This window comes from Megalops cyprinoides, chromosome 18, assembly GCF_013368585.1.
Source record: "Megalops cyprinoides isolate fMegCyp1 chromosome 18, fMegCyp1.pri, whole genome shotgun sequence".
Classification (NCBI taxonomy): domain Eukaryota; kingdom Metazoa; phylum Chordata; class Actinopteri; order Elopiformes; family Megalopidae; genus Megalops; species Megalops cyprinoides.
Genome location: NC_050600.1, coordinates 3,002,433 through 3,030,211, shown reverse-complemented (window position 1 = coordinate 3,030,211; position 27,779 = coordinate 3,002,433). Strand labels below are relative to the sequence as shown.

The following is a 27,779-nucleotide window of genomic DNA, read 5'->3' as shown; positions in this document are numbered from 1 at the left end:
ATTCTCCAACATTTCTACCAGCACTAAGAACATTCAGGCCTTCATTCAAACCTGCCTCACAAATATTTAGCTGTCTAAAATGGAATACACAACATCTGCACACATACTCTCCCACTGTGGGTGATACTCAGTGACTGACACATGTATGTAAAAACACACTCACAGAATCTCCCGTCTTGGCCGATACGAAGTGGCTGATGAGGCCGTTCTCCTGGCAAAAGCGCTGATGCTTGTCAGCTTTGACAGTCCGCATGTGCTCCAGGTCGACTGCAAGAAAAAAAGAACGGAAGAAAAAAGAGAGATATATTTTAGCAGCTTATACAAAAAAATCTATCTATTATCTTATAGCAGCTTATACAAAAAATCTATCTATTATCTCTATCTACTATCTCTACTATACAATGTCTACCAATACACACACACACACACACACACACACACATACACACACACACACACACACACACACAGTTTTCACCGAGAAGAAGGACATTAGCTGTCATGTCTCCACATTCCCAGGTGGAAGCAGGTGCCACAGGTGGGCCATTTGGGTGAAAAAAGCCCCAGCTGCATTAATGGGACCTGAACAATGCAAGCTCAACCTGGCTGAGGGCGTCTGCTTAAAAAGAAACTCCATAACGTAATGCTTCCAGCAGCACAGGGCACCACAGACCAGCGTGCAAAAGCAGCTCTGTCAGAGCACTGTGATTTACTGTGTGGGTATCATAGCAGGCCGTCCCTTTGCTGTCATTGTGAGGGTGTCCTGCGCATTGGATTCCTCCACAATGGCTCCGAGCCTTCAGCTTCTCCCTTTCCCCTGGAGATGTGATGTCACTGCGGGGTCACGGTGGGGTCGCAGGGGGAGGTCGGCTGGGGGTCAGGGCGCTGAAAGCAGCAGCTACTCCCTTTATTTCCCGCATTGTGTCTGCAGCCGCCACACCCTGTATCTGGTGTATCCAGGGAGGACGGCTTTGGGAAGGTGTAGCGTTTCCTTCGGACCCGTTTCCCTTTGTGACTGAGGTTTCCCACTGTCAGAGAGTCCCCTTCGCCTGGCCCTCTGTGTGTGTGTGTGTGTGCGTGCGCGCACATCCGTGTGTGTGGCATCAAGGACGAAATGCCACATCACCGCCCTACTTCTCGAGACAGTAGACGGACGACATTCCCCATACCACATCCCAGAGAGTCTGACCATCCCGTGTTCACCTGACTTCAAAATTTTAATAATGTTAACGTTCACTACTGTAACACCCACTATAATTGACAACATACCTATGCTATAACTTTACTATGCCATATTAATTACATTATTTCATTTACATTACATTAGTTCATTTAGAAGACACTCTTACCCAGAGCAACTTCCAAATAAATTTAGTTTAGATTAGATTTCATACTAATCTTCAGTCAATATACACAGTCACGGACAGATGTGCAGTTACGTACAGAGAGACACAGAGCCAGACTCACAAGCTCCAGACAGACACACGTCCGCACGCTCACAACTGTAACAGAATTACTGCGGAGCACGAGAGGTGCACCTCAGCCTCCCTCTCCTCCTACGCAGGGGGGTCCAGGAGGCGGCAGCGTATTGCTAATTCCTGTAATTAGGAAAGGAGGTACCCCGTGCTACCAGAGGTAAACTGCACTAATCCTTTATATCCTGGACACTTGGTATGGGGTATCAATCACCCGTCAGAGGCAGATAACCCAGCATTAACACTGTCACAACTGCAGACGATAGCAGCCAGTGGGCTAACGTAAACCTGCCGCCATGAGAAGAAGCTAAATCACTGAGACAATGAGTCAGGCTTCTCTCTGCTGCAGTAACGGATGCAAGCACACACACACACACACACGCACGCACGCACGTACGCACGCACACATACACACACATACGCGTGCACGCACACACACATGAATACGCGCACACACACATGCACACACGCACGCACGCATGCACACACGCACGCACGCATGCACACACGCATGCACGCACGCACACGTATGCACACGCATAAATGCACACACATGCAGATACACACACATGCAGTGGAACATACACATACAGACACACAAGGACACACAGAAACAAACACGCACACATACAATGACATTCATACACAGACACATACACATACACACGAATGCACATACATACATGCACACACACACATCAACAGACATGCATGCATACACAGAAACATACACACACAACAAAATTCATACACGCACGCAGACATGTATGTGCAAGCACACACACACACATGTACGCACACACACGAATGCACCCGCACACAAAATAACACACACACACACAAAAACACACACACACACACAGTTGCATGTGTTCCTTTTACTCTCTTTATCTTTTAGCATTGTATTATGTTTAAGAAGGAGAGTGAAAATGACACGTATACATAGCTCAAGTATAGTTTCATAAGCTGATTGAGGATTTGAGAGGTTTCATATGTCGCATATTACTGCATCCTACACAATAATATTTCATGCCATGCCAAGCTTTTCTTCTGTACCGTACCGAGGTCAAACTGCTCTCTCTTTAAGAAAACTGGCAAAAACACACAAAGAGGAGCGTAAACATCATTTCAACATCTGGTTAACGAACACAAAACAGATAAAAAAGGGAGACGGCTGTGTCTTTATGCACGGCGTGATGATATTGCTTTAGCCAGTGAAATCTGAAACCACAAGTAGCACGGAGCAGGGATGAGAGAAAAGAACATTTGACTAGACCATATTCATTGGAATAACAATAGACAAAGAGTAGGCCTTTTAAAAAAAGCGTCTATAGTTACCAGAGTGTTTAAAACACTTTGGCTTCCCACAAACAGCAGGGTGAAGCCATGGGAGAACAGGGCTGTGCTCCCTCCCTCTATCCCTCTCTCCCTCCCTCCTGCCAGCCGGGAGCGCCCGCGGAGCACCGTGATCACCTTTCAGCTCACAGCGAACGGGCCGACGTGGTGCGGACACGGCAGCCAGGATGAGCAGGAGAGGAACCGGCAACACCTTTGTTCAGAGCCAAAGCCACTGGGAGGGAGCCGCCTCTCACAAAGCCCGGCTGCACCTCTGCAGCTTTTTAGGATTAAGTTCCTCACTGATGCCAGGCTCAGACAGGGGGAAGAGGCCAATTCTCCACAGAGTTTGAGATTAATTTTTCATTCGGCTATCAGGCAGAAAGCAAAAGGGCCAATACTCTACAGAAGCTGAGAGAAGTTTTCTTGTTTTACACAACCACGGTCATTTTAAGCTATGAGGTAGCAAGGAAAGGGCCAATCTGCTACACAGGGTGAGAGTTTTTTTTTTTTTACCCCAATTTACATGAACACGGTTTAGTGATTAGGTATCAGACAGAATGAAAGGGGCCAATCCTCTACAGAGACTGACACCATTTTTTTCAATTTACATAAATGCGGTCATGTTCAGTTATCAGATAGAAAGAAAGGGGCCAATTCTCAACAGAGGCTGAGTATTGTTTCATTTTACATGAACCTGGCTGTGTTCGCCTATCAGCCAATGGTCTACAGAGGCTTAGTATCTATGTATCTTTTTTTGTTATACATGCACGCGGTCATGTTCGGTTATCAGGTAGGAACAATCTTCCCTGACGATCTGGTTTGCCTCAGCTCTGACAAACCGTAGGTCACCTTAACTACCTCCAGGAAGCGACTGCAAACTCAAAAATAAACTGTTTATGACCCCGCGCGCATAGATAGCGTGACAGACGACACCGTCCCTCCGTGAGATTGATGACGCGAGCTCCTTTCAGTCTCGGCCGGAGTTTACTTTACAGACGCGGGCTCCAGTGTTTTCTGCGCTCGGCTGTAAGAGCGAAACATAAAGCAAATCTCGGATCATTGTTCCGCGCCATTCTGAGCAGGCATATTTCATCTGTGACAGAAGGAGCCGGAAAAAAAGGGCCCAACATCTGAGTAACACAATGAGGGGGTTTCACTTAGTCTACACTCTGACGGCGCACAGCCTAAACAAACTAAAACCCTGCCTTACCACACCAAATGACAACTTCCCATATATCTATGTGCAGCTTTTCAGACTTCTGTGTAGTACTTTAGGGATAATTTATTTATACTGCACTGACTTATAAACTGACATTAGTTTTTGTTGGAGTTTTGATTATTGCAGCACTTAGTTTGTTTTCAGTGCAGACACCAGTAGCATTGTGGGACACATTCGTGGCTGTTCAGATGTGCTCTGATGTTTACTGCATGTGCTGTTCATGTGGTCTGATTTCATGTATTTTATTTCATGCTTTACAAGTAGCTCTGCTACATATCACAATGCTACTGCTGTTGATTACAATGCAGATAGATTACAGTAATACACTGCTAATGTACTAAAACTCTGCTGTGCTGGTGTAATACTAAATTGCTAATGTACTACACCTCTACATTGCTGATATTACAATATTACACACACACTGCTGATATTACAATATTACACACAATATACACACTGCAATATTACACGGTGCACTCAGAATACCGGGCACAGCGCTGGGATCTAGACCCGGAGGATTGTGGGTTCTGATTCCAAGCAGGACACTGTCATCGTGCTTGAGCGTGGGTCTTCAGATTCAGAGGTATGTACAGACCACAGCATGCAGTTTAAAATACTAGGCCGCTGAGGACAAGGTCCCTCTGTAAGGATACACATAATGTCGTAAAGACCACCAAGACGCTTGTCCTGGTCAATGTCTTAATGTCCAATATACTGTGAAAATACAGGAATGCCATTCAATTACCTTATGTAGATGTAGTTTTAAACGTGTTCAGCACTGTAAGGTCATTTATTACATAAAGACGGCTCTGCAACGCAATCGGAAGTTTATAGACCTTTTCGCACCAAGTGACCAATTAAATAAAACCGTGATATATGGAAACGGCATGCACCAATTCCCTTTATTAAAACTAAACTGGTTTATACAACATGGGTACCGCCAGTAAAATCAGTGTGTTTAAGAAGCTTTACTGCTAGTACATATATGCTGCATAGAGCCAGAAACACAAGCAGAACATAAATCTCACCCTGGACTGTCCACGTGAAAGCCGAAAAAGACCATTTTAATATTGTTTAGTCTCGCTAACAACAAAAATGTTCACCTTGGGACACCTCTAACAACTTTTTTTAAGTGAAAATGCAGTGGAGTTCTTGAGAGTGACTTGAGATCGTAGAAAAAAAAAAACAGGATAAGCTACCTATTCCATTCCAGCACATCATATAAAGGCCCCTACCCTCAGAGGCCTTCTCTACATACACTATGACTTCTTTTGCCTGTACAGTTCCTGCCAGACACAGGACTGAAACCTATCTCAACGCCTAAAGGGGGAAGCCTCCAGTCACTCAAGTCATTCAGAGACCATCAAAGCCCTCTGTGCAAGGGTTTTGATTGGCTGAAACTGACAGCACCCAACGGTCATGCCTGCTCCCTTAATCCTGTCTATTCAACACCAGCAGACAGATATCTCAGGTAGTAGCCTTTATATTACATCAAACAGCACTGATGGCCTTTTTTAAGTCTTAATCCATCATTTCAAATCGGGCTGAAAATAGGTTCTGCAGCGAAGGCCTCCTCAGGCCAGTACTATCTGCCACAGAGCTGAGCTTACATTGGCTAACACTGCTCTGGGAGACATGTAACTGCTGTTCACTGAACCCAAGCAGCTTGAGCTCCGCTTACAGATAGCACAGAGCTATTTCAGAGCACTGGCCATTTTGACTGAGGGCGTAAAGCTATACTGCAAAGGGGCTGTAGCAATAAAAACAACCTAGAAGCAGCCATTATGGAAGAAAGAAGCAGCCATTACGGACCAGATATCCCCTGGCTTGTATTGCCTGCTCTTGCCCCATGCAGTTTCAGTCTACATGTCACTTTGCTTCCGCTTTAAAAAGGAGACCACAGACCAAACAGTTAAAACGGTGAGTAAATAAAAGCACCAGGGCTTTATGGATTAACTACAGTATGCAGCAGTCAAAGTAGCTATTTTCTGTTTGGAAACGAGCAAAACATTAAAACCCTGGTGGCGTTTCCATCTTTGACAGCAAATGCCACAGCGGTGTACGCGTTTCCGCACTGCTAAAACTGGCCCCCGCCTTTCCGACAAAACTTCCATACGCACATCCCATCGGCTGTTCAGGCCCACATCCTGTGTGGGTGCTCTATTCTTCCCCCTCCATCAACCACCACAACCGTGACCTGAGCACCGAGGCCTGGGCTGTGTCGTTTGGGTTTGACCGGGGCGGTCGAGAGGACCGCGCTGACGAGCTCCAATGGGGAGCCTGACCGTGGTGAGCAGACAGCGTGAAACGCAGCGGTGCAGGAGTGGCTCGGCAGGCCGGGGCCGGCCCCGCGGACACAGAGGCCTCTTTGTGTGTCTGAGCCCCGGGCCCAGGTGGCCTCACATGGGGAGAGGTGTCAGGGGACTCTACCCTTCCTCACGGTCAGAAGTGTTCTGTCAACAGCACATTGATCACAGCTCATCTTTTCAGCAGCCCGTTACACGCACGCACACACATGTACGCACACACACACACACACACACACGCACACACATGTATGCACACACACACGCACAGACACACGCACACATACGTATATGCCCGCGCACACACATTCACTCACTCACTCACTCACTCACTCACTCACACACTCACACACTCACACACTCACACACTCACACACTCACACACTCACACACACGGTTATGCTCACTGACAGACACGCACACACACACAGACAGATATAGATATATAAAAAAATACATATACACATAAACACATTCTCACAATATACATACATACACATTTTCACATATTTTATACATACATACATGCATACACAAATGCACTAGCAAGTACGTGCACGTGCGCAGTTTGCTGTAACCAATAGCAAGCCTGCAACACTAGCCGGCTATTCCGCAGTGGCCAGTAAAGGGCCACCGAGGGTCTTCTTCTGCTGCCTGTGTAAACAGCGCGGCAGCCGTGCTGCAGGGGGGTAGCAGGAGTGTGTTTCTGTTTCTGCTGTAAAACACGAGGGCCGACAGCTTGCTGGCTGAGTTTACGAGCTCTGAGGCCTTGTGAAAGGAACAAAGGCCCAGTTCTGCTCAGCCCGCCCAAGAGGCCGCCTCGCATGTCAGGCCTGATCACCGCTGCCCTCCGCCGCCGCACTTAAACCAAGTCGACTTTTACAGGAGGCCGCCGGGCAGGCCGCAAGGCCACCAAGGCCCGTTTGATACACAAAACTTTATTGAAAATGTCTGATTTTCCAAGGCGACAACGAACGGGCCCCAAATGAATGTTGTACCTCAAGATGAATTTTGACTTACTTTTTTTTTTTTTATTTGTGTGATAACGTTGTCTCATGTTTTAAAAAAGTCTAGTATTTATTAAAGGTTTCTAAATTTATGAAGCAATATACGTACTGTCAAGGGCCAGAAAAAGAAATTAAAAATTCAACGATAAGCTAAAAAGTGCCTTTGCCCTTATTTGGATAATTTTTTTTTTAAAAAATCAGGAAAACTCAACACAGAACAAAGGCATCATGATTATCCCATGACATGTTTAAACTACCCTGCCAGACAATATCCAGTACCATTTTAAGCGTTATTAAATATGCTTTATCTGACGCCTGCTACGGAAAGCCTTCACAGAGAGGGTTTGATGGACACGTCTGGTGTTTTTGCTCTTTTGCACATACGGCGAGCTGATGTCTGAGTTTCCTCACTGCGTCTGCTCACCTTGTGAAAACACTTCTCTATCCTGCACACTTATAAATGGTGTCAGTATGTTCTGGAAATAGGCTAATGTAAACTATTTATAAGAAAGGCAAACAGATATTTACTGGTACAAAGTAAGTACAGTAACTCTGTCTGCAATTTGTGTTAAAAGAGGAACATGGTTGGTAGAATTGTATTTTTTTCCCCTGTATAGAAAAACAGCCTCACTAATAAGGAATAGCTGAACGGAAAACAACATGAATGCATTCATGTTGGATTTGTTATTGAATTATTAAAAAACAGTTTCTGGAAAAAAACACATTCTTTTGCAGCTAAATAGAGCTGTGTTAGAAAGTAAAGCTTATTACACACTGAATCTGAAGACACAGTTTCCCTTCATTTCTGCTCCATCTCAGACACACAGATACACAGTTACTCCATCACATCATTCTGTCATTCTTTCATATGTTCATTTACACAAAAACCACTGATTCAGGCAGGCTGTCTCTCTCTATACCGCATCCTGCAGGTCTCTCTCTAAACCGTATCCTGCAGGTCTCTCTCTAAACTGCATCCTGCAGGTCTCTCTCTAAACCGCATCCTGCAGGTCTCTCTCTAAACCGCATCCTGCAGGTCTCTCTCTATACTGCATCCTGCAGGTCTCTCTCTAAACCGTATCAGGCAGGCTGTCTCTCTCTAAACCGCATCCTGCAGGTCTCTCTCTAAACCGCATCCTGCAGGTCTCTCTCTAAACCGCATCCTGCAGGTCTCTCTCTAAACCGCATCCTGCAGGCCTCTCTCCGAAGCGCATCAGGCAGGCAGGCTGTCCTGCTGCAGTTCCACTCATGTGCAGTGATAGAGGTTCCTGCATTCCTGAGCGTGAGTGTCCTGCAGTGTCAGAGGAATAAAGCGGTGTTTAACCGCGCAGCGGCTCCAAGCAGTGCCCGGTCCAGTCAGGTGGCTGTGCGCAGTTAATGATCTGTAACGTACCACACAAGAAGGCAGCAGAAGACTGATTATCCACCGCATGTGCAATAATATTTGCTTTATGGACGGTTAAATGAATGAAGACATTCAACGGCACTGTAAAGGAGCAAATCAAACGAGGATGGACTGTGGACGAGTTTCAACATTTTCCAGTAGTGCTTCACCCCTCGGAGAGGCATGCCCAGAGTGCAGGGGTCATGCAGGGCCCCCTTAGCCCTTAGCCCTGCACGCTTTCGCTGGCCTGGAACCGCGGTTACAGCACAAACCCCAGCTCTCTACACACTCTACGCACTGAGGAGGTAAAGCTCAAACCATGCCAGCTCTCTTCACAGCAAAATTTTGGTCCAGACTTATAACTTAGTGTACCATGACATCCAGTTTTGATTTGACATTAACAAGTAATGCATCTGACATGCTACGGTACAATAACCTGTCTGTTTCTCTTTTTCCATTGAAACCAGACAAATCAATTAAGGAACAATTAAACAAATTCAGAACAAAAATGGAAAAAGTCTGAATGACGAGAATAGGCTGTAGTGGACGTTTATCCCACAGATAGTTCATGAAAACACAGTGCTCAAAACAGACACTACCACAAAAGAGACACAAGAGTTTGTTTTTTGTCTCTACCAATGGAGAGCAAAGCAGTAGTAACATCTATCAGCTCAGTAGCTGTCTTGCAAAGCATGCCAAGAGGTGACAAGGAGCAGCTCAATGGCTGTGACCTTTTTTTTTTTTTTTTAATCGCCCTCTAGTGGAAAGATGGTGTTACTGCCATTCACTGCTGAGGGAGCTTCTCACCTGAAAGAGAGACTGACACCAGCGTTTCCAGGTCTGCTTCCTGGAGCGGTGACCGGTGCATAGCGGCTATGCGAACGCTGCTGACGTGTGCACCTCCTGTTTATAGAGAGCGCGGGCCCTCCGTGGGCTCGGCTTTTGTCCACCACATGTCTATTGTGGCCTAACTATTCCCCCGGGAGCAATTAAAACCGTTTAGTTTGTTATAAGAGGACCTAAGTACGAAGGGCCGAGCCAGAGAAAACATTTTTCAGCTAAGCCAAAAACAGAAGCGTATTCAGCTCTCTGAGCACGGGGATTATTAGCATCTCTGGATTAAGAAATGTGCAGGCCTACACTGAACAGACAGGAACTGTGGCAGATTTACAGGGGGGTGGGGGGGTTGGAGGGGGGGGGGCGCTCCTCAAGAGCTGGCCCTCCCTCCTGCCAAATGGGCAAACACCCCAGAACAATGTTGGTGGCAAAAGCGTATTATGAGAACCCAGCGTTTTAAAAACACGTCAACCCTCACGTGGCGAGTGAGGGAGGGCAGGGGGGGGATGCGTACAGACGCGCGGAAACGGCGCTGTACCGAACAGAATGTAAACACATGCGTGTTGCTTTACACAACAGTAAAACGGCGCCAATAAAAAGACGCGGCTGGACGGAGACAGGAGAGTTTTTGACGTAAAGAGCCGCGAGTCTAACTCGGCGGAGAAAGCTTATCTTCTGAGAGGAGAACATTTCCCATGCAGAGCCGGTTCAGACCCGCGGAGGTGAAAGGAGACGAACCCCCCGTGCTAAAAGCCATGAGTAATGACTCAGGGTTAAGAGAACTGAACCCATTTAAGTCACACCAAAAAAGGGAAGGGGGATATGTGTGTGTGTGTGTGTGTGTGTGTGTGTGTGGGGGGGGGGGGGGGGGGGGGTAGTTGGTGAATGTTACTGGGATCCTGAGGGGGGACCGGTGGGGAGGCAAAGACTGTACAGGGAGGTCAGTCTGTGGCTTTTTAAACACGGAGCAGAAGATCTGCTTTATGCACAACAGGCAGGAAAGAGGGGGGCATGGAATCACTCCGAGGCATTGCAGGGGGTTACTCCTCTTATTTCTGGGAGGCGAGGATGTAGCAGTCAGCTGGATGCTGTGTTTAGCAGTACTGCATAGGGACTGCTGATACTGCTTCTCTTCACCCTTCCCATTAGTGCAATATACCATAAGACAACGCGTACTTTGCTGCTGGAATGGCCAGTAAAATTAAAGGAAAAGGGCTCCCTTCTCAGCGCTTGGTTTGAAAGTGTGGATGAAGCCCTGTTAGTTGCTCGGTGCTCGTTTTGGCTGTGCAACGCATTCTCTACCTCCCACTCGTTCCGAGGGATGGAAAAAGTCCACAGCTGACCAATTCATCAGATCACCCCAGCCAGAGGAGAAGTCCAGCGTCTTTCCAGGAACGGAGTCCGACACCTTGATCCAGATTGGATATCAGCTCTACGAGTGTGTAAGGACTCCACTGAGCTACAACACTGTGCACAGAACCCAGAGTCAAAGCTACAACACTGTGCACAGACTCCACCAAGTCAAAGCTGTGACACTGTGCACAGAATCCACTGAGTCAAACCTGAAGTGTTGTGAACAGACTCCACTGACTCAAGGCTATAGGGCTGTGCACAGACTCCAAGGAGTCAAAGCTGTGGCACTGTGCACTGTCTCCCGAGTCAAAGTTGCACTGCTGTGCACAGACTCCACCGAGTCAAAGCTGTAGTGCTATTCAGACTCCACTGATTCAAAACTGTAGCGTTGTGCACAGACTCCAGCGAGTCAAAGCCGCAGTGCTGCATACCGCACTGTCTGTCAGAGGCAGGGGTTTATGGGGACGAGGCTGGGTGGATGGGGTCCATCTGGTTGCAGCTCTATAGGTCCCCTGGCTCTTTTTTCCCACAGATGTCTGCAGGCTGGGTCACGCCAGGCAGAGGAGAATCAGACTCGTCTCCTTCACACCCTATTAAAACACTTGGCAAACTGCACCTGATCAGGTTAAATGGACAGAGAGTGCGTCAGTCAGGACGCAGCCAGCTGATCTACTCTCACGCGTGTAGCTCAAGCGATACTCTTTCTCAATTGTTTAAAGCGATTCAAGGAAACACACATGAACACACACAAGCTGCACTGTATCACAGAAATAATCCCTACTAAAAGTTCTAAGGGAGTCTGAGGATACCGCAACAGAAATGCATCAATAAGACTTGGTGCCTCTAGGAATAACTCTTTTTCATATACTTGACATCCAAGACTAAAGCCAAACAAGGCCACAAACACACACATCACCCTCAGCAGAAGATGGACACAGATTTTTAAACAACTTTTTTTACTCTCACACAGCAATATGAGTTTGGTGGTTGCAGACATGAATGCAAAATGTGTAAGAAACCAAAAAAAGTAACACTTAACATTGTGTAGGTCCAGACTAAGGAAGCAACACACCAATTAGAATTTAGCCTGGGCCAAATTGGTAGCCCTAGAATACCTGTCTGTTTAAGGAGTTTATGTGGGACGAAGCGGACTACAGAACACGGTGTAACACACAATTATAATGTTTAGACAGGCAGAGAGTTCCTGCAGAAATACCAGAAATACTGCCCAAGCACATTTCTCCTCTCCTTCTGAGACTGTATGTGTGTTTTTTCAATAAAATCTTTTATTAGTTTCCTCTCTGAATTGTTACAAGAGGTGTCATAATTTAACGCAAGTGTCTGGGCAGCACATGGGGGGTGGGCTATACTGTCCTCTCATGGTGGGGGGGGGGAGGAGGAAGGAGCGATGAATTCTGAGAAATAAAAAGTAAGGAAGAGAAAAAGACAGGGAAAAGGATACAGACGAAGGAGAAGAAAGAGACAGAAGAAGAGGGAGGGCTAAGAAAGAGCAATGCCTCAGAGGACTAGAGGAGGTCATACTCCTTGACCTAACCGCAGTAGGTGTTTTGCTGTGAGCACTATGGCGAGTGTGCAACGATCCATGTGTCTCTTTAGCCAGAATCCTGTTATACCGCTCAGGTTCTGAGTGTCTCCATGGCCTGGGGTTCCCACATATGAAATTAAAAATAATAATATTGATAAATCAGACTGTTGATTTATTTTTAATGAAAGCAAGTTCAATTAATAATTGTTCACCTGGCAATTATGATTTTCCATATCTATATCTAATGGAAAGTCAACAAAATGACTTGGGGGCAGATGAAACCATATGATGAATAAGTGAACCACGATGGAAACTGTTTATGTGGTTATATAAATCACTTTATATCAGTTACTGAGCGTTACAGACCAGTGGGAGACCTAACTGAAAGTGCTACGGACGGTCTGAATGCGTTTCGCTCTGCCATGTATCTGTTCCTGATGACCTTCGGTCAGCTGAAGCAGGCCGCAATACCACAACATTATAGATTCAAAGGATTGCCCAAAAGAAAGGATTGCCCAAAACACGTATTCTTTCACAAACATAAATCAGCATGCTGTAATTATTGTTTTTTCAAGCAGTTGTTTATGCTTGCAGTTCTATTTCAGTTGTCATAAATATGGCTTTCAGGTTTGCTCACTCCAGCTTCATGGGAACTTACAGAAGCTTTACAGACAGCCGAAGAATGCTGTATATTTTTCATTCTCCTCCGAAACAGAGGCCCGGCATTAAAATCGAACAGAGCAGGGAGATACCGAAATAGAAATGTCTGCGAGGGCAATTCCCACAAGGCACCTAGACTAACCTCTTTTTCGTGGCCTCTGAAAAATAGGTCTGCGAAGGGCCCGGGATTTACAAAGCGTCATATGGTAACTGATTGCTCCTGGTGGGGCAATTTGTGTGGTATTTTTTCAAACCATAGGAGTAAAACACACAAATGGTTCTCAGCCCTCTATCCTTGGAGGGACGGGGGGGGCGGCGAATGTTCGCTGATGGCGGGGCGTATAAACAGGGTGTGTAGGGGGCCCGGTGGGAGAAGGGCAGAATCTAGCTGTAAACTAACAAGTCTAATGCACGGCCGTCCGAGGGCAGGGGCCGGCCCAAATTAACACGTACATTAAAACCCGACCTTCGACCCCCGCCGAGTAACGGACCGCCGCTTCCTGCATGAAGACACCACTCCAGGATCCATCCATCAGAGGCGGAGGAGAGGAGGCCTAGCGCGGCGCGGCCTAAAGTTTTAATTACACGCTGATGCATTTTCAGGCCTCTCGGCCCGACGGCCGCCACCTCTCCCCATCAGTCAGGGGGAATGTTTAAAACACTCAAGAGTTATTAGTCTTTATTTTCTCCAGAGGGATCTGGACAGTGTCCAGCTGGTCTCCGCAGCCCCAAATGGGTTACCTGGCTGGGGAGAGCCGGGGAGAGCCGGGGCCAAGCCACCCCCCCGAATTCGGGGGGCTCCGGGAGGAGCAGATAAGCGCTGCCCTGCTGCCCTGCTCCAGGGTCGTAAATCACCCCCGAACCCCATAGCACTCCGCATCCCGGGATCACATGCTACTGCAGCGCCGGGGTATTTACAATCCATCCAGAGGGGATTCAGAGCCTGACACACACACACACACACACACACACACTCATACACACTCACACACACAGACACTTACACATAGAGACAGACACACACTCACAGACACCAACACACACACACACACACACACACACACTCACACACACTCACACACACTCACACACACTCACACACACTCACACACACTCACACACACGCTCACACACGCTCACACACGCTCACACACGCTCACACACAGACACACACACAGAGACACATTTACACACTCATACACGCACACACGCACACACATACACACATATACAGACAGACACGCTCACACACTCATGCACTTACACACACAGAGAACCACACACAAGCTCACACACAGAAGCACGCAGGCAGGAGTGCACTCAGGCAGAAGCACACCCCCACACGGTCAGCGAAGGAGTCCTCAGTGCCATGGACGCTCTCTGACACAGTGCTTCACCATGCGCACTGCAGGCCGGGGTGAAGCCAGGGACTCACCTTTGTTCCCCACCAGGGAAACGACGGGCTGGACCTCCGACTCCTCGTTCACCTTCTTCACCATGCTGAACCAGTCCTCCAGGTTCTCAAAGCTCTGGTAGTTTGTGATGTCATAGACTAGAAGAACACCCTGTCGCAGAGTTACACAAGAAACAATAAAAGTTAATTATACGAGTGAATGTCAGCTACACTTATATTGTGACTAATATCAACTCTTTCGGCACTGAACAGGCTAGCATATTACTTATTAGGTTCCAAAGACAAAATGCAAAAAGGTGTGTGTATATATATTATAAATGTATAACAGAAATATGATATAGAGCAACAATCATAGATATATAGATAGACAGATAAAGAGATTAACAGATAGATGTACACATCTACACACATATTTGTAAATTTCACCCCCCACAGACACATACTCAGAGTGAACAGCAGGTGGCGCTGATGTCTGAGAGGCCAGGCTCTCTGTGCAGGGGGACTGTCTGAGGTTGCTGCGGTCCCCTCGTGAATGAGCTGCCAGCTGAGAATGCCTTAATGTTTACAGACCCAGCAAGCAGGACCCCCAAAATGCAAACCACCCTCAGCCTCTTTCCGATGGCTGTGCGCACTGCCAAGCTGGCCTGTCTCTAAACATTACATTACTGTCATTCTGCAGATGCTCTGATCCACACTGACTGACGTAGGTTACAGTTTTTAACATGTTATCCATTTATACAACTGGATATTTACTGAGGCCATTGTGGGTTAAGTACATTGCCCAAAGGTACAGCAGCATCACGCCAGCGGGGAATTGGGCCAACAACCTTTCGGTTATGAGCCCTACTCCTTACCATTATGCTACACTGCACCTGTGAGAGCTGCACCATTAAAACCCTCCAGAAACCATGTATCCAGTCATTCCTCACACGTTAGACAGATGGGGGATGTCATACACCAACATCAGCGTGTAGCAGTCTCATCATTAATGGAAATCTCGCTAATGTGAAACCCGTCCCTTGCTAATCTGACTGATGCAACATCACAGTAAATCTGTGAGGTTGCCCCTTCAGTGCATTCACAGAACACACCATGCACTGGTGTGTAAATCAATATGGGCTGTGCAGAGGCCATGGACACACGGCCAAAGCAAACTGGATTAGAGACAGGGCACAGAAAGGGCACCGGAATACAGACAGGACACAGAGCCGGTTCTCTGTTTTAGACAGGTGACAGATCACTGGATTAATGACAGGCCACAGTACCAGATCACTGGATTACAGACAGTCCACGGTAAAAGATCACTGGATCAGAGACAGCCCACAATAACAGATCACTGAATTAGAGATCGCTCACACTAACTGATCACTGTATTGGAGACAGCCCACAGTAACAGATCACTGAATTAGAGGCAGCTCACAGTAACAGATCACTGAATTAGAGGCAGCTCACAGTAACAGATCACTGGATTACAGATGGGCCACAGTGACAGATCACTGGATTAGAGGCAGCTCACAGTAACAGATCACTGGATTACAGATGGGCCACAGTGACAGGAGTCACCACTTTGTCATCCTGATTACTGCATTCCCTGCCTCTGCTGGTGGCTGGTCTGTGTGGTACTCCCCTCTCCTGACCCTTTCTAATGAGAGTGGCCCGAGTCACTGGCATGCGCACATGCTCTCACACACACACACACGCACACACGCACCCATGCACACACGCACCCACACAAAGACTGTGCATTAACAGCTGGGTTGTAAATTTGGCAGCTCAGACCGAGTCAAGCTACACTAATATTATTATTAAAGCTTATTAACCCCCCAGCCTCAGGGAGCTACACTGACAGACTATGAATGGGTTTTTGAAAATGGAGAGAATTTCTAAGAGAGAACGATTAAACTCTTATTGTTAACACTTTCACCATGTGTGTGCGCGTGTGTATATATGTTTGTATATGTGTATGTATGTGTCGGCATCTTTGTGTGTGTGTGCGTGTGTGTGTAGTAATAAATGACTTGGGGTTCAGTACCTGAGCTCCGTAAATATATTTGTCCAGCATCTTCCCCCCTATCGTCTGTCCCCCGATGTCCCACACCTGTAGTGTGGCGTTCATGTTGCCTGAGAGGAGAGAACACAATGGAGCCAAATTCATGCATCTGTCTCACAAAAAAGATTTTTCACAAGAGCTATGCCCGTGCAGATCACCATTCACACAGATCAAACCCTGCAAAAAGCCAAAAGAAACAAAGTGAGGTTACCCATTTCATCACAGTGTCAACTGAGCAAGGCTTTCAGTCTAACCCCCATGGTGCTTTATCCTCAACTTTTGAGTGAGGCGATTAAAAAGTCCCACACGGATATCCAGATATCATCGCACATTTGACAGTCTCTAAAACCAAAGACAGACATGTAGTGATGAAAAGCTTTGGGTAAAATGTTGCTAAGTGCCACCACGGTTAGATGGAACGGCTCTGCACCCTTCTGTTAGTGCCCAGAGTACCAGTGGGTTATTCCTACCTCGCGGTGTGTATCTTTGAGAAGCACAAACTGTGGTCCGATGGTAAACTACACGCAACAGAAGTTAGTCTAAATCAGTGGTGAGGAACCTGCACGTCTGGCATGAACACTGCATCAGTAATGACCAACTGCAGTCCGCTTTTACAGTCTATTTACACCTTTACAGTGAAAGTCTACACTTTACAGAGACAGTCCACAGTTTACAGTGTAACCTTATATTTAAGTGTGCAATTTTACACCTTTACAGTGAAAGTCTACACTTTACAGAGACAGTCCACAGTTTACAGTGTAACCTTATATTTAAGTGTGCAATTTTACACCTTTACAGTGAAAGTCTACACTTTACAGAGACAGTCCACAGTTTACAGTGTAACCTTATATTTAAGTGTGCAATTTTACACATTGCGGTGAAAGTCTACACTTTACAACCGGGGTTCTGACCCTACGCCGTTATGCTAAGAGGCAGCTCCAGTGATGGACTCTAGTTCACCTTAAACATCAGCATCAGAGTGTGTAGTGAATCTCTGTAGGAGTAAAGTACTGCTCTGCTCACTGATTTAGGACATCAGGCAGAAGGTAGATGAAATCTGCTGATCTGATCTGAGGTCAGCTGATATAAACCCCAAGCCAGTCCCAAACATTTTGTGTGAAGAGTTTAAAGTGGTTCAGGATCAGAGTTGCAGGTTATTATCCATTTATGCCCATAGTGGGGATGAAGAGGTAAAGAAACAGGCAAGCCTCAAACATATCAATGCAGTGAACTGAAGCAGCGTGTATCTGAGCATCTTCTGTGTTAGAAGAGTTCTTTGAATAAGGTCTTTTTTATTGAAAAAGGACCCACCAGAATGACTAGTGATCCTGCATCTATAACTCACAGCGTTAATTTCAGACTCTGGCAATGTGACTGTATATGGATGTTTTTTTGTTTTTTTTTTTTAAAAAAGGAGACATGGTTGTATAACTCTATGGCTACCCGATGGATTCCAGGCATATTATAATCAGTATGAATATTCCTTCCAAAACTAAATGTAATCTAAATTAATCCAGATGCATGTTAAATGTTACCCAAGCAGATATGCCTCACATTCAAATTACAGTTACTGTCATCATCGTCATTTGGTAATCTGCTCTAAGCTTTCATTTGTGCTCATGAATGTATGTACTTCTTTCACTGCGGTTTTAGCTGGATTATAAATCAGGCATGCGTCTGGAGGGAGCCAGCGCGGGACACCCTACTCTGGAAAGGAATTCAAAATCGAAAGGTAAACGTTGGTCATGTAAAGTTTGGAAACAATAAATCAGAGATTAAACTTTTATTTCAACCACTCCTATCTGGCAGTGCCCCCTCGGTCTGCATCCAAGAATATCTTGCAGGCATATAGAGTGGGGATGAATAGGCCTGCTTAGCCTGTAATTTAAACAGGTCTCGGTGCACAGGCCGAGGGGAAAAAGCCCTTGAGCCTGGGCATGGCTGTTTGCATTGTACAGCGCCCTGCCAAAGCGCGAGCGCGACACGAAATATATGTGGTGTTAAGAAAAATAATGATAATTAAACACAAAATAACAGAAAGCGGTTAGGATTTCTGTCCCCATTTATAGGAGAGAGAGGTACAAAACCAAATCAAAATAAATATTTTCTTCCTCTGGAAAAAAAGAAAAAAAAAAAAAAGGCGAAACTCCGAGGAGGAGCACACAGTGGGGGGTTTATATGGGTCAGAAGAGAGACCTCCATTGGAGGAGAGCAATCACCCTGCAAAGTATATTTGCCCAGAAGCAGCAGAGCTCTCTGTGAGGACCGGGCGGGCAGGCCCGGTGCTGAGGAGCGGGGCCCAAAATAAAACTCTTTGAGAGGGAACGGCGTTTCGGCTGGCCTCGTACCAAAGGGCTGCGAGGGGGGCCAGGGCACGCCGGCTCACCGACGCGGCGTACAGCGCGGCAGGGCTGACAGCGACGTCTCCTCGCGTCTGCTCTCACAGGGAAGGAAACGCCAGCGTTCACAGTGAATACACCTAGACTACACAGCGGAAGGGGAGGGGTCTGGGGGCCTGGACCCGCCGTGAATCCCCAGCCTGTGTGCACCCCCCCCCCCTTTTTCACTTGGAAAGGAAAAACAGCATATATTTTATATTTATTTTACAGCTCAATCACTCCGATAAATGATTTATGCACCAGTCAGCAGCTCTGAAATTTTGAAAGAAGTGAAGCGGTAACTCAATAGTTCCCATGATCCCCTGACCGTCTCAGGGTTGCCTTCCTTCTTTCCAATATATTTTTTCATTCCTGCCTCCTCTTTCTGCCCGTATGCACAGAGACAGAGCGGGTGAAAGGAGCGTCGGAGGTGGGGACAGAGCGCTTTATCTGCTGTTTAACGTCTCCTTCAGATGCGTCTCTCCCACGCTTCCGCACGCCCACTCCTCACCGCCCTCTCCTATTGGTCGGGTGAGACTGGTGCCATTGTTATGAGGGTGCCGCGTGCCAAAAACAAGGCTAGCTTCGGAAAATGAGCGCTGGGTTCCACAAGCTGGTCTTTTAGAGCGAGAGTGACAGCTCTCTCTCTCTCTCTCCCCTGCTCGGCACAGCTGGGCGATCGAGGAGGCGTTCACGGCCAATCAGGCGGCAGAGCTCCGAGGCCACCCGCCTCGCGGAGGCTGCTGTGCCGTGAACACCAGAGGGACTGACCCCCCCTACCCTCACCCCTCACCCTCGCCCCATCCGAAAGCCTGCTTAACCGTCACACCCCACCCACCCCGACGCTCCCACCGGACTCCTCACTTTCCCGTAGCCCCGCACCACCCCAAACCTCCCCTCTCCCCGAAACGCGCACCGCGCGCGGGACGATCCCGGCCCCACAGCAGGCGTGAGGGAGGGAGGCTGCCAGATTCTGCTCCCCAAAAGCTCAGCGCTTTCACAGCCTGCTCTCCACGCAAACAAAGCCTGCAAAGGCAGTGAAAGCACCAGCGAATGAAGCGCCGTATCAGCTTGCTGCCATCCGTCTGCACAACAGCACACAGCGACAGCATCATATCCGCCACAAGCGCATAAAATCTCACCAAACTCCACCTGGCTGGCTAGTTTTGTGTTGTTGTTTTTTTTCGGGCACTGCCAGAACCTATAAATCTTTTTAATTTAAAATTAACCTCATGGCATGTTTCTATTTCCATAGCTTTACAGTTACTCAGAAAAAACAAGTAAAGTTTAATGTTAGCAAGCAAAACTAGACTGCCAGTGTTAATTACACTCAGTACTGATATATAGGCCACATTTTAATTTCTTAATTTATTACATTTCTGCGCCAGCTAAAAATCGCTAACTGATTTCTAAATTCTTTTAAAAATAGATACATTTTTAAATGTCAAAACTGTGCACGAAGGACAGTTTCCTGGCGGAACATTCTAACGGCAACAGTAGTCTTGGTGCTCCTCAAATGTTAGTGTATTGCCGTTTTTAGCTAGTGGTCTTCCACCTCCACTGTGATTCATTGGATTATATCTCCTTTGTGAGGTGGATTTGTTACACAAATTACACTTTTCTTTCCTCCCATCACACCGCCCTGTTCAGCAGACTGCAAGCAGATGAGCACACATTCCATTACAACATTAAGCCGGAGTGAAACTTAAACACATCGCGCCCCAGCGGTCTGTAGAGTGCTCTGCTGGGCTTCTTCATCAGGCCCAGCTGTAATCTGGATAAAAGCCCGGCTGCGATTGGTCACTGCAGACTGACCTTGCCGAAGAGCACGCAGACATTGGACAATGTCTGCTGCTGCAATGTTCAGAAACATTTTAACTGATGCGTGAGGGAGAGCTTCTATGTTCAAATGCTGCCACAAATTTAACATTATTTTATAATATAAAGTGATTAGAAAAGTATTTTCACAAATGCTGTTTTAGTTAAATTATCAGAAGGCAGATAAAATATAAAACTTTTAAAATACTTGAGAATATTGGCGGTTTGTGCTGAATTAGCCATTGCCCCTACAACATGTAATTACTTATAATATTTCTATGTTTGTACCAACTGATCAGACAGAGGTTCTATCACAGCATTTAGGTAAAGTATTTTCAATATTAAAATTCTTTATTTAGCAGAACACATTTAATGAGGGTCAGGGCTGAAATGCAGTTTCTAAATATAGGAAAAGTTATGATATGAGGATTTGCATTACAAATCTAAGACTCCTTTGGCACTGGCTGAAAATAAGTAAATAGGTACATGCAAGTTTTACATTGCTGCGAACAAAGCTCAGTTGAAACCCGGTCTGAGAGATATGAATATAAATGTTAAACATATTTACTCTGCGCTGTGCTCACAGAATTATCCGCTACATTCCCCTTAAGCACATAACGTGCCGGGAAGTTTTGGGGGAAAAAAGGGAGGCGTATTTGCTCGGGAGAGAACAGCCTTCAGAGTGAATAAACGTGAAGAACGGCAGGCGCTCCACAATGCGGAGAGCCACTCAGAAAAGCACGGAATTAAAGCACTGCAATGTTCCTGCAACAAGCAGAAAAAATACAAAGTGTTCTGCATTAAAGTTAAATAAGCTGGAAAGCATCATTATTTTAAAAATCCCCAAAACCAGTTAACTACTGCCAACAACAAGGAAATAATATAAAAACAAATGAAAAGCAAAACAGGGAAAAAGGGGAAATTGAAAAATTATACAATTTAAATAAGCCTTAATTACAGCAAAAAAAAAACAAACAAAAAACAGCAACATTCCTGGAAGTTGACTTTGCAGTTATTTTCTAGTTTGAAATACCATGTATCACCACAGATAAATCACACTACTTTCACTTTGGCAATTTTTAACAGCACTGTAACCCATCTGTACAATTTCCCAAAACCAGCAGTGGGATTTTCAAAAATTTTTTTTTTTTTTAATTATCCTAGACTATGGAAACATAATTCTCACATATTTCTTCAGGACATATCGGTATCTAGTCATGTTTCTATTTATTATTGTCACTGTTGGGTATGACTTCCTCAGTATGATATAAGTATGATATAAGCAGCACTCGTAAGGGTAACTACATATTTAGCCGGTGTAATTCAGGCTATCCTGCACCTCTGTAACCTGCTGCTACTCCCGCGGCTGAAGCCGCTGTTATACTGTCCACTTGATGCATTGTGGCGCATTAACCTTCTGAGGCGCTGAGAGCTTCTGCCAAATAAATAAAGGATATTAATAATCATTCACCCTCCCCCCCCGCCTTGCACTGATGGCTATTTTGCACTTCATTTTCCTTCCCCTTCAGCCAGCGCTCCGGACGCCGCTGGCCGTTCCCCCGGAGACCTGGCGGAGCAGGAAGAATGGAGCGAGCGTGGAGCCGGCTTTGAGAGGACCGCCGAGACGCTCGTGCCGCCTCGGAAACGGCAGTGCGGCAGGGCCGCAGGTGGAGGGGAATGCGCACACACCGGCCCTGACCCGCCGGGCTGCAGGGCACCTCACCTGGCAGCGTTATTCTCTTCAGAAAGAAGTCCAGTCCTATCGTCTGTTTGTACTGTTTCCCGAAGGCCTCCTGTGCAAAGCGGGTGGCGAGAGACGTCTGCAAGACAGAGAGAGGATTCAGTTCCACGCCGCCCTGCCCGTCTGCCTCTCATCACCTACACACCGACAGTCACCGGCAAACCGACCTTTCATTTCTTCTTTTTTTTTCCTGTTTTGTTTTTACCTTTCAGAACTGTTCGGCAAAGCGGTAGAAAAAGGGTTTATCTGGCCTACATTTTCATTATGTATTTTTTTTTTTTAAAAGAAGATTAGGTAAAATGTAGAGACAGATGTTTAATGACACTGTGCTGAAGAAATCACTTCTGACATTTCTAAACGGCTTCAGCGAAACTGACATGAACATTACAGTAAATAATAAAAAAATTACAAAAAAGAGGAAAAAAAAACAAATTAAGAAAACAGGTGTCCGGATGTGCGGTAAGCTTGATAATTGCAGAAAATGGCAAACTGTACACAGTGTCACTTTTTTTTTTTTTACTTTCCAAAAAAAAGATGGATTTCTAAATCCATGGGAATTTGCTGCTATGGACTTGGCATGCCAAGTTTAATTCATTTTGATGGATGAGATGAACCAAAAAGAGAGAGAGAGAGAAAAAAAGAGCATGACATGTCTGATGGCCAACTGTGGAACAGTGTTATTACATAAACATGGCTGTTAGCTGAAAGAGTGGGAACCTGTTCTGCGTTCTGCAGCGCAAGATTCAACTGTACCGCGCTCAGCTTTCCATAGGGCCGAGACGGAGTCATAACCACACACGTTGTTGATGACATTTCCATAGTAAGCGGGCACTGACTGGACAGTATGCAACCTCCCTAACATCCCATAAACGGCCTCAAAGAGAGGACGAGGATGCAGAGGCGTCTGCAGAGTAGGGAGTGTGAAAAATTGCCTACAGTAACTAACGCTACAGTGGGCAAAGTGGTTCTTGAAACCTCCGTTTTAGTAGCCCAAACAATCATTAACAACACTAGAATAACTAGCCAAGACAGAAAAATTTTTTCCACATGCTCAAGTTGGCTTAGCACGCCATTTGTCTTGGCTTTACAGTAGCCTTGCTTTTTTTTTCCTCCTCTTTTCATTTTTGCTGTTTTATTTTCACTACACAATTGGAAATAACCTGAGCATATAAACGCAGGCGTAACCCAAAAAAAAAGAAAATCCCGAAAAATCCATGGGCTTTTTCTTCAGTAAGACTACAAAGGGTCACTGGCAAGCAAAGATGTGTTTGGATTGTCGAAAGGGATGCTTACAATCCCTTTTTGGCCTTTACAGCAAAAAAAAAAGAGAGAGAGGGAGAGAGAGAAATACCAAGCTTTTCCCAGGGCGTGAGGCAGTGACTCAGATATTTATAATGGGCGAGCTCTGGGACCTGCAAGCTGCAAGCCATCAAGAGTCCTGACAACTCCATGCAATCCCATTCCACACTGGTGCGCACACGCCTACAGGCCCACTGTACACCCCACATGCCATGGACCATCAGATAACCAGTGTCAGGGATCCATTAATGACCGGAAAAACACAGTGCAACTGATTGATTGAGAAACTCATCTTGTTTCTCAGGACTGAAGGAATGAATGAGGGAAAAAAACTAATAAATGTAATTTCCTGCATGGCTGAGATCAACATAACTGTACACAAAATATGGTTTAAAATGTTCAGCTGCAAAACATGATGACACAAACTGAAAACAGCTGGATATGTATGACCGGAGGACTTAGAGAGATCTGTCCTTGTGTCTGTGAAACCTGTCCATGAAACGACTACCACAAGGTTGGAATTACAACCCCAAGACAAGGGTCCAAGAAAAACAAATCCAATTGCTATTTGCCAGGTATATTTGTACAAAAAGGGAAAAAAACATGCAGAAAAACCGTCAGTCAATCTACCTGTTCAAACAGGAGGTGCTTTTTTCCCCCTTTCACAGACAGGCAGGTAAGTCATTTGAATAGCAGAATGCTGGCATCTGGCAGCAGTCCAAGGTGTTAATGCTGTCAGGAAAGGACTGAAGATCCCGTCACACACTGATTAATCAGGGGAGACCTGACAGCTCCTGTGTGCTTTCAGTCAGGAAACTAAGGCGCTAACTTACTGCCCAACGCAGAAAAAAATTAACTGCATACTAAAACCATTTGTTACCTTTTTAAGCCTAAACAACAGTACTCTTTTTTTTTTTTTTTTTTGAAAGAAAAAAAAAATTATGTTGAACTAAAAAGATCCAAGAGCACTTTAAAATCACTGTAGTGCATTCATGTGCAATCATTTAAGGTTTAAAGACACATTGTAAAGGGAACTGCTCTGGATTGCCATGACAACCTTTCTGCTTTGCTGTAAACACTGCACTTCACACTGAAGCGAAACACGTCTTTGCCACATTTGATGGCCCCGTGGGATTTATTTTGCAACACTTTATGAACATGCAAAACAATCATCCGAACTACTCACCTCACTAATTCAGCAATCATATAGCACCACAGGTTCAATTCCATTTAAACACCAAAATGATAACAGAAAGTTAAAATCGAGGAAGACCAAAAACAAAAAATCTTTTTGAACTTAAGTATTTAGATTTTAAAAATTAATGCCATAAAGGTCTGAAACTCTGGGAAAAGCTCAGCAACTGCCATCTTATTTCACTACTGATTTTAGCACCTACTGTACAACAGCTCTCTAAAACAAATTAGGCTACACCTCAGGAAAGTGCTTGGTTGTATAAACAAAGCATTAATCTGCTGGTCTGGTACATCCAAGCGCTTATTTTCCCATCATGTAAACACTTTTATTGACTTTTCTCCAGAGAGCTAAACAGGAGCATCACACCAGTCTGACAGATATGGTATGCAGTAACATAAGGCAATAGTTGTATTTTTTTTTTAAATGTGACACCTAGAAGCCTATGAGCACACAGCATTAGTTATCACTTGCTTAGATAAAATTACCTATACAGTTCTTTGAATATTCAGTCACTGAGCTAACATAAAGCATTATCAATAATCACTCAGAAGCGTGTTAGCAATCCTTACATGGACAAAGACAACAATTCATGGAATACAGTGCAAATGTGAATTATTATAAGGCCTTCAAAAAAAAAGAAATAAATATTACATATTAAAGTTTACAAGAATATAATATCTCATGCTCCTTAAAAAAAAGTGTGTTTTATTAATGCAATCTGGATTGAGGTTGACCACATTCCGGGATACTGGGCCACGGCCCCTGCTGTTTCACATCAAAGAATGCGCCATTACTGCACAACCACAGCCGTTACATGGAACTGCGTATACTGCCATACAGTGTACTGCAGCAAAAAAGCAATACTTAACTCCAAAGGGAAAAAAAGGCAATGAAACATGGTCACCATTAAATTATGGAATTACAAACAGCATGACGGCTATATTTAACAATATGGGTAAAATAAAACCTTAAATCCTAACTGATAATGAAAATGTTCACCTTATTTGTGTAGATAAAGTAACATTCATTACTACACATTCCAAAAGATTCAGCATTTTTAATTATGTATTTTGCAGTTTGTATTAAATTAATTTGTTTACCTTGACAGTAAAAAAAAATAAATTACTGACACTGTAAATAACGTGCACTGGAAAACACAAAAACCTGGTGAAAGGTGCGAAGAGCGGAACGGCTAGCGTTCAGTAAGGTACCGAGTAAGAGAAGCGAATGTTACTGTTAGCCAAAAACCCTGAGGAAAAGCCTTACACATACAGCACGGATTAAACAGCAGACACAGTTAACAGGTTTAAAAGTCAGTTACTTAAGGCAGAATGCAAACCCCATTTAGGCTAAGATCTGTATTTTAAACCAGCACATAAGTGAGTATACATGTTCTCCGGCTCATTCACATTTTCTTGACAGATATGCTTACTGTGTTCCAAATAAGGATCATTAAGAAATCAGTGATCACATACAGAATCAATGCCTGTAGACAATAACGTTACCTCCGTTTGAAAAGAAAGAGAAAAAAAATCTTTTCTATATAAGTAACGAACTGGTATGCCAATCGCGGCTATTTTTAATTCTATCATTATGATTTTGTTTGCGTAAAATGTTTTTTCTTCTTCTTCTTCTTCTTAAGACTACATTCGCAATAGTAAATAAAACCACGTTTGATCACGTTTGATGTCACCACATGTAGGCTAAGTTACCTAACTACTTTGTAGCTGTACAACCCTAACTACTTAAGAGTGGCTGGGATGCCTATGATTGCATATTAACAGAAAAATCAAAGCGCAAATACCGTGCTGTTCATCATGTATTTGGGTAGCTATAGCTATCGACGCTACCCATTTAGCATAGCTACCTAACTGCTCTTTTACCTTAGGCTACTGTTTTAATATGTTATCTTAATACAGCATAACGACTAATGCCTGCTGAATGGCAACCCAAGACTTGAAGCTTTTCTGAAACTGTGCCTGAAAGCTACCTAGCAAGAAACTAAGAAACTATTTTACACATATGTGGATGCTAGCTGGCTAATGTTTTATTTGGACGGCAAGCTAGGTAGCTAGCAGGTAAGGTAGCTAGCCCGTTAGGCATCATGCAATTTACCTCGACTATAACCCAGCTAACTAACCTATCTGAGATAGCGGACCAAGGTAATACAGTAGCGTTTATTGTAAAGCTTGATACACAATCTGTTCTCCTGCTTTCTATGTGAAATGTCATTTTCTAATAAACCGACCATGTATGCAATCCCGTGTAATGCAATTATATGCTAGCCTGCAAAAATAGCATTGTTAATGCTACAATACCCCTGCCTGTTAGCCATCTGAGGTTAGCCAGCTAGCTAGCCAGATCCTCCACAAATCTCAAAATCCCACCTTTCCCGAAGCTCCATCTCCAATTATGACAATTTTTAGCTGTCGGTCTTGACTGTCTTCCTCCGAGTCCGACATTATGTTGATAACTAAATAAAGGAATCGTTTTTACAGCAAAAGACACTGTATTGTTGCAGGTTAATGTGCTCAGATAAGGATTAGACGGGCCAGCGCTAAGCAACCAGACGCCATATTCACGGAGCTGCTGGAGATGGTACGCTCCATTGCGTTTGTGGTGGGATTTTTTTTTTTTTACGAAGTTCAGAAATAAAACAGTGACTATACGGAAAATCAATTTCATACACAGTATGTGTTTTTATCTGTATGTATGATAGCCATAGTTTACGTAAACAGGATACTTTAAATATGTTTGGA

The 27,779-nt window shown here is 45.0% G+C and overlaps 1 protein-coding gene across 2 annotated transcripts in view; it reads right to left on the bottom strand.

Annotated features, from left to right (window-relative positions):
• Positions 1-27,597, bottom strand: part of rab28 (RAB28, member RAS oncogene family) — a 32,430-nt gene extending 4,833 nt beyond the window's left edge. For both annotated transcript variants that reach the window (XM_036551514.1, XM_036551515.1), the window contains exons 1-5: positions 27,408-27,597; positions 22,509-22,605; positions 16,572-16,660; positions 14,561-14,690; positions 164-267 (exon numbers count right to left, since the gene is read on the bottom strand). In XM_036551514.1, coding sequence (XP_036407407.1) covers positions 164-267; positions 14,561-14,690; positions 16,572-16,660; positions 22,509-22,605; positions 27,408-27,482 — 495 coding nt within the window. In that variant the 5' untranslated portion in view covers positions 27,483-27,597. The remainder of the gene's footprint in view (positions 1-163; positions 268-14,560; positions 14,691-16,571; positions 16,661-22,508; positions 22,606-27,407) is intronic.
• Between the last annotated feature and the right edge of the window lie 182 nt (positions 27,598-27,779).